The sequence below is a fragment of the Papilio polytes genome, unplaced genomic scaffold (assembly GCF_000836215.1).
Source record: "Papilio polytes unplaced genomic scaffold, Ppol_1.0 DF823731.1, whole genome shotgun sequence".
Lineage (NCBI taxonomy): Eukaryota > Metazoa > Arthropoda > Insecta > Lepidoptera > Papilionidae > Papilio > Papilio polytes.
In genome coordinates, this window is record NW_013525473.1 from 3,454,903 (window position 1) to 3,462,285 (window position 7,383).

Here is a 7,383-nt window from a genome sequence, read left to right on the forward strand (position 1 = left end):
AATGACTCTCTCTCTCTCTCTTTCTCTCTCTCTCTTAGTCTACCCTCACCCTCTCTCTTACACATACTATTTAAAATAAAAACATGCGGTATGCTAGCTTATTTTTGAATTACTAGAAAAATATCGACAACGAAGAATAAATAACAAATATACGACCTTAATAAAATGAAATGTTTAAAAATCATTTAAGAACATGAAAACAATACTCATCAATGAAAATGCGTTTAATTAGGCAGTTTGCGACTGTACAATAAATATATTATTGCATTCTACCAAAAAATAGTTTTTTTATAGAATTTTATATCAGTTTACATTTTTTATTTCATAAATGTAATCAGCAATAGGTAACGCTATTATTTCCTGGTAATTAAAAAATAACACTTGTATATGATTATAATTCTTACAAATCAATAATAAACCCTTTACAGGTACATACATGGGGGCGAGTGTGAACTGGATGGACAGCACGGGCAAGGAGGTGACGCTCTGGCAGACCATGCTGCAGCGACCCAACTTCTGGGTAGAGGGCTCCTTGCCGCTGCGGCCGCAACTCAACAACTAGGAAACATCCTAATTACTATTGTCCAAATATCTTGGCGGTTCCGAACTTTGTACGAGTCAAAGAACACAATTTTAGGCCTAGCGTAATTTAATACGCGAGCACTGCCCATATGACCTTGAGCCGCAAAGATATTTGATAAGACACCTAATACTACGATACTCAAATCACAACATTCAATTCTCTGCATACTTTTGGTCATAATCTGACCTTTGTGCCAATTTTTATATTTAGACTTAAATCGAACAGTACCAATGATATGGCTAATATCTTCAAAGATCATTCCCCAATTAAATACATAAGTATGTGTCTTCATCAAAAACACCCAACATATGGGTTGGCTTTAATATCGTATTTTTATATTTTAATATTATATAATGTAAATAAATTTCTAATACATTCCAATTGTTAAATATCATATGTGATTTAAAATACTCTGAAAATTAATAAGAAATAATGGCTCTTTTTAAGATTATTCGTTGACTTCGCATGTGGTCTGTAATAAAAATGCCTGACGAAACTGACTTATATTTAAATAATGTTTACATAACTAGTATACATTTAAATCAATGCCATCCACTTATCTACAAACATTCCTTCCACTATAAAAATGTTGAAATATAAAATTAACATAAGTGTTCTATTGACAATAATATTTGTTTCCTTGTCTATTTGTACTGCCTATAAATTTATTTAGAAATAACTACGTAAGTTAACGCATTTAAAATAGAGTAATAATGTACAAATTAAGTTCTCATGAGTTAAGTTTCTGCTCATGCAAAATGTGATTTTTTGGATAGGGTACATTTTCTTAATTACTTAATAAGAAAAGTGTGTTTATATATGTTCTAAGATGTCTGTGTATACTGGATTTGCGATATTTATGACTTTAATTGTTAAAGTAAGCAAACGTCCATAGCATGTAAAATATAATTATATTTGAATCTACTTAACATTACATAAAGTTGAGATAATTTTTCGTTTTATTTTATATATTTTTATATACTTAGATGTGTAATTTAATGATAAATGAATAAAATTTGGAAGAATTTAAATATAAAATAATAAAAATCATGTTGAATTGTTTTATTTTCTATTTTAAAGTGAATCGTTGCCATTATTAAAGCTATCAAAAGGGAGCATATCTGTCCGCAAAGTTTAACTACCTCACTCGGTAAACTGAACCTGCTACCATGCACAAGTTATGTGCTATGCTATGCTATATGATGTTGCCAAGCATTCTAATTAACTTACCGTTTATCGCAGATTTTGTTAACCTGCGAACGACTATAGCATTCAGGAACTATACTTAATTAAATATTTAGCATACATACATATCCAATAGTGACCTTAATTAGGGCATGTCGGGTTATGGAAAAACATTTTATATTCATCATAAAGTTTTAAAACATTGTTTTTTTATTAGGTTAGATACATTTTCTGAATATTTAAGTAAACATTTGGTTTACATTCATATTTGTTTCTTTTATCTGTGTTTGTACATGTATTTTATTATCTGTTGAATATACCAACAATCACTTACTGTCACTGTCACACCATATTTGATTTCTGTTAACAGACTGTTCTCAAGTTTAAATTATCTCTGTTTCGCTTATAAGGTATTCGAATGTGAATCTCATAAGTAAAATTAGTATTAAAATTAACAATGCCGCTTAAAAGTAAAATATTTTTCGTATCGTCGATATTCTTTATTACGATAAGATCAGGTAAGAAAAAGTTGTCAACACGGTAACGCCCTAAAAGTACCAAATTCAACGTTGTTTTTTTATTTTAGTTAATTCGATCAGTTGCTATCAGTGTTCAGGGACCGATTCAGAGAATCCTTTCGAATGTAACGAGTTCTTAGAAACCGATACAGATATATTAGCGACCGATTGTGCGACCATCCATGATGCTCAGTACTGCATTAAGCACGTCGGTAGATTCGAAGGTGAGACTAAAGTGCTAATGCTCTGGGTCTCTGGTATACTAACGTTTCATTAGCTATTTAACAGGCTGTTAACGGTTTAACAAAATATTTGCATTGTATGTGTTGCAATACTCTTATGATCTCAGATTAGGTTCTTTCGATCATGTTGATTAGTAACATAGCATTCTAAACAATCTTGTTGGTACTCTTTATAACCAAAAAATCTATTTGCTTCTTATTTACTAATATTATTAATGTGTAACTTTATATGGATTGAAATTGTTAGAAGTTATCACGAACTGCTCAATGGAACATGATGTAATTTAGCATAAGTGTAGAACACAAACTAAAAGAACACAAGCTCATAATTCATTTTTTTTTAATTCTGTAATGTGGGAGTTGTGGGTCAAAAGCTAGTTTATAATATACGAACTTCATCCGCATGGAATTATGAAATTTTTATTTTATTGTTTACATTTGTCAAATTATCAATTGCAAATGTCAAAATGACATGACAATGACAAACCATGGCAACCTTGCTTTCTTGATGTTGGCAGCAACTTATGGTCTCTTTCCCACATTAGGGTTTTTATCCAAAATATTTATGCCCTAAGTTTAATGGCATGAAAACATTATAAATAACATATTAAAAAAGAGAATTATTCAAAAATATGCTGTAATTGCTGACATCTTAAGCAACAAAGAAGCGTGTGTTTACACTTTATTATAATAGTATAGATTAAAAGTGTTATAGGCATTATGCTGTCAGTCATTTCATTGCTGATTAATTAAAAACTATACTTACAATAATATTTTTTGATCTAGGTGTAGGTATAGAGTGTTACCAGTGTAACTCCTCTAACACATTGGAATGTGGTGATGGTCTCATTAACTTGGACGGAGGTTACCTGAAGGCAACTCCTTGTGATCATGTGTACAATGCTCAGTATTGCATTAAGCAGTCAGGTTACTAACAATAACAATAATAAGCATAAATATATAATGTTAGCCCTTAATTTGACAGTGTCTAGTTTGATGAGAAACTAATTAAAAAAAAACCTATCAAACTAGTTTATTTCATATCCAAAAACATGACTGTTCTAAAAAAAAGTTTTGTTTGCTACAAAATTTCCGTTGAATTAAGGGTTAATAAAATGCATTTTTTAACCACAATGAGTGTTATGCACTTACACAAGTGGATTTTGTATATTTTAATGCACTAATATTTAAGTAAAATTTGTATAAACTAATATAGGTTAATGGGAGATTGGTAATTCAGCTTTGAGTTTTTAAACACAATATTTGTTCACTAATAATTAGATGAGGTTGTTGGCACTGGGCACTAATACTATTATGGTAAGTTTTTGATGCATGTTATTTGGTTGATTCAAACTAAATAGATGATCATCAATAACTAAATAAAAAATGTACAGACACAGTTCAGCTTTGATTGAATTACTCGGAATTTTATTAGTCTCTGATATTTTTAGACTGATAGACAGATCATAAATGTTCATAAAACATAATGTTTTGCTATGCTACATATTCCCATAAGCTGTCTGAATCAACCAATTCTATAGTAATTAAAAGTTGACATTTTTTTAATCTGTATTCATAAAACTTTCAGGTGGAATTAGCACAAAAAGATTCTGCTCCTCATTAGATTTGGGCAATTATTGTAACTATGTTGCCCAACCCGGAGACAAACTAGAATACAGGACATGTATATATACTTGCAGCAGTGATGGGTGTAACTCAGCTGTAGCTGTGAAAATTTCAATGACATTGCTTATTTTAATATTTGTTTCATTTATGTATACATGATGTTATTTTTAACATTTGCATTATGGCTACCTCTGACATTGCCTAGTTTAGAATATACACACAGACTGATTATCAATCTCTAAAAATATATTTTAACTCAATCATTCCACTTTATTTTTAAGTTTTATATTAATTTTAAAACTAAATCCATCCAATTAAATATATGCCTTATATTTACATCATATGAAAATATTTTTTATTACATATTGTTTTTGTTCATATTGTAGAGTTTGGAGTATTTTTTATTTTGTTATGATACATTGATTAAGCAATGGTGAATAAAATGAAAATGTTTTGACTTGCTTGTTATTAATTTCATTTTTATGAGGAATTTATTTTCAAACAGTGTTTTTGGTTAGTGTAATTAACTTTTTTTGCATATCCATACATATCCTAAACTCTGTTTCCATTGTAAAGATCGCTGATATAATTTTTTCACAGATTGAAATAAATGATTTTTGCACATGTTTCATGAGTGGAAATTTTTGGTTGTACTTTATGTATTATGATACTGTTGTGTTCATGTGTGCATCTATTGGTATTACCAATTTGTATACTTTTAATACAATTTTGTATTTAGAAATGTTTTATTTTTTATCCTAATATCACTATAAATAATGGTAAAATGGCAGCATTTTGCAGCAGCACTGAGGAAGGTAAGAGTTAATGATAATAAAACTCAAGTAAAAATGTTCAAACATTTATTGAAAATTTGTGCTACACAAGCTTTATATAAAAATACACAATAAATATTAACGTCGACTTAGCCAAGAACTAAATTAAACCAGCTATTATGCAATAATACTTTTGTCTTAACATAACTTACACTAGTCGTTGCTTTTGTCCAGAACAATGGAATGTCAGGTCATGCACAAGTACAGTCAGCGACAAAGCGACAGACGACTGTCAATGTACGTACATTGTACAAATTGTCGAAATCGATCTACAAATCTTGACCTTTAGCAATGCTATAGTAATTGTTCATACACAATTAATAAAATACTGTTCATCTCTTAAATTAGAAAGTAAAGAATATGATTTCCCATAGATTGTAAAAATTAAGGGGAAATTTTTTAATTATTACACCATGGATGATTACGTTTTTGTTGCTGACTGTACTTTTATGCAATCCATTAAAATAATCGAATAATTTTCGTTAATGGTATAAAAAGGTTCACAAGTAAGCGTGTAGCACCTAAATATTATCTAGCTTGTATTGCTATAGCTTAAAAAAATATTCGGCATACAAAAAGTTCAGGTAACCTTTTTGTACATCTTTTTCAGTTTTAAACGAGTCTGGCACTGGTTCAGAAATTACACCAAATTACATCAGATTATTCTTAAAGGTTTTTCATATTTTTTCTTTATAACAAAGTAAAAGTCCCAATAAAACGAAGACATACAAAACTAATGTACATTAAAGGAACAATACTAAAATAAATCAGACTTAAAAAGATTAAAAACAAATCACTAACAAAGTCAAACTTAAAAAATAAAGCAATAAACAATATTTTTTGTGCTAAAGAAACAGTGATATTGGGAATAATAAATCACAAGACAAAATGCCTCAATATTCATTGCACAATGTTATATTAATAAAAAAACATACTTATTATAAGTTGATCTTCGATTACAAATACAATTTTTAGTCAAAAAAAAATCAACTCATTTTGTATCTAATTTCGGTCGAATGTATTATTTCGTCCGATTTCTTGTTTTATAGACTCTGAAGATAGCTTCGCATCTTAAGAGTATGAAATAATTTTATATGTACTTACATATAAAGCTTGAACAACCAAGCCATCTTATTCTAAAGCATTCTGATAGCTAAAGAAAATGCAAAAATATAGTAAGTTTTAGACAAAACTAGGCCTTACCATCACGAATTTAATCACATAAGCTATAAACTAAACTTGCCAGTGGAGAAAAAAAAATTAAAACCATTTGTCATGGAACATATTTTGTCAAATGAAATATTTTGCACTAAGAATAGCTAAATTTATAAAATTTTGGAATAACATCCAATTGATCCCTTATGAATAAATTTTTATTTAATACTGTTTATTTCTTTTGGCTCATTCAAAATAACCGAGTTGATATCAAATCCATTAAATTTTGGAATATAATTTTGGAATGTTAAATTTAGTTATGATAAATTTGACAAGATTTTTAGACTTAAAAAAAAATACAGACTTCCTTTTGTAAAGTCTGTTTTAAAAAAGATTTGTTATTGTTCCGAATTGATTGAAAATTTCTATAAAAGCATTACATCAAAACTTTAAGCTTAATTAATCATACAAATTGTAGACAAATGTCAAATTACTGCTTTGTCACTTATTTTATACAAAATTTATTACATAATTATTATGAAAGATCACTTATATAAATATAATAAAACATGTTCATGATTTAAAACCGCATTTAAGGCATATATGCATCAAGCATAGCAACGATTTTCTTGTCATGATTCGCACGCTTCATGCGACACCGCCACAAAGTCCACACACAGTCCTTAAGTGAGCCTCGAATCTACACTAAGAGACTGATTAAGTATTTAAACGTTTCTGCGACAATTTGAGTTGTGGCAAAGCTTTATATTAAAACACAGTACATTTTGTACTGTTAGCTTCAAAAATCACTGGCCCACATACAAGGAATGCAGTTTTAATTACAAGTAGATAGATAGATAGCATAGATTTACCGCTGTATTGCTTACAAAATGTTTTGCTAACAAATATCTTTAATGCTGACATTAAAAATATTTGTTCACTAAATATAAAACATGTGTTTATGCATTGGTTACAATCTTGTGTTAATTTCAATCGAGGTCAGTAAATAACATTTCCGTGTTTCATCAGAGAAACAAATATAAAAAAGTACTTAATATTGTGATGATACATTTCTACAGACATAGTTTAGCAAAAAATATTGATTTTTAAACTTTATTGCATAACACCATTCTTATATAAATTTTTACTGACATTGCATAAAACCATCCAATAAATGTACCACAATATCTAGTGAACATTATGTGAGCTTTAGCATAGCTGCGGTGTGAGCGGCCAGCAGC

At 29.1% G+C, this 7,383-nt stretch overlaps 2 protein-coding genes across 2 annotated transcripts in view; both read left to right on the plus strand.

Moving 5' to 3' along the window:
* Window positions 1–562, plus strand: part of LOC106103483 — a 27,858-nt gene extending 27,296 nt beyond the window's left edge. Inside the window, exon 5 of the mRNA XM_013283264.1 lies at window positions 429–562. Coding sequence (XP_013138718.1) covers window positions 429–562 — 134 coding nt within the window. The remainder of the gene's footprint in view (window positions 1–428) is intronic.
* A 1,532-nt stretch (window positions 563–2,094) lies between these two features.
* Window positions 2,095–4,468, plus strand: LOC106103609. Its single transcript, XM_013283391.1, has 4 exons — window positions 2,095–2,286; window positions 2,355–2,510; window positions 3,315–3,455; window positions 4,117–4,468. Exons 1-4 carry the CDS (start codon window positions 2,226–2,228, stop codon window positions 4,311–4,313), a joined length of 555 nt encoding a protein of 184 aa, XP_013138845.1. The 5' UTR covers window positions 2,095–2,225; the 3' UTR covers window positions 4,314–4,468.
* The last annotated feature ends 2,915 nt before the right edge of the window (window positions 4,469–7,383 follow it).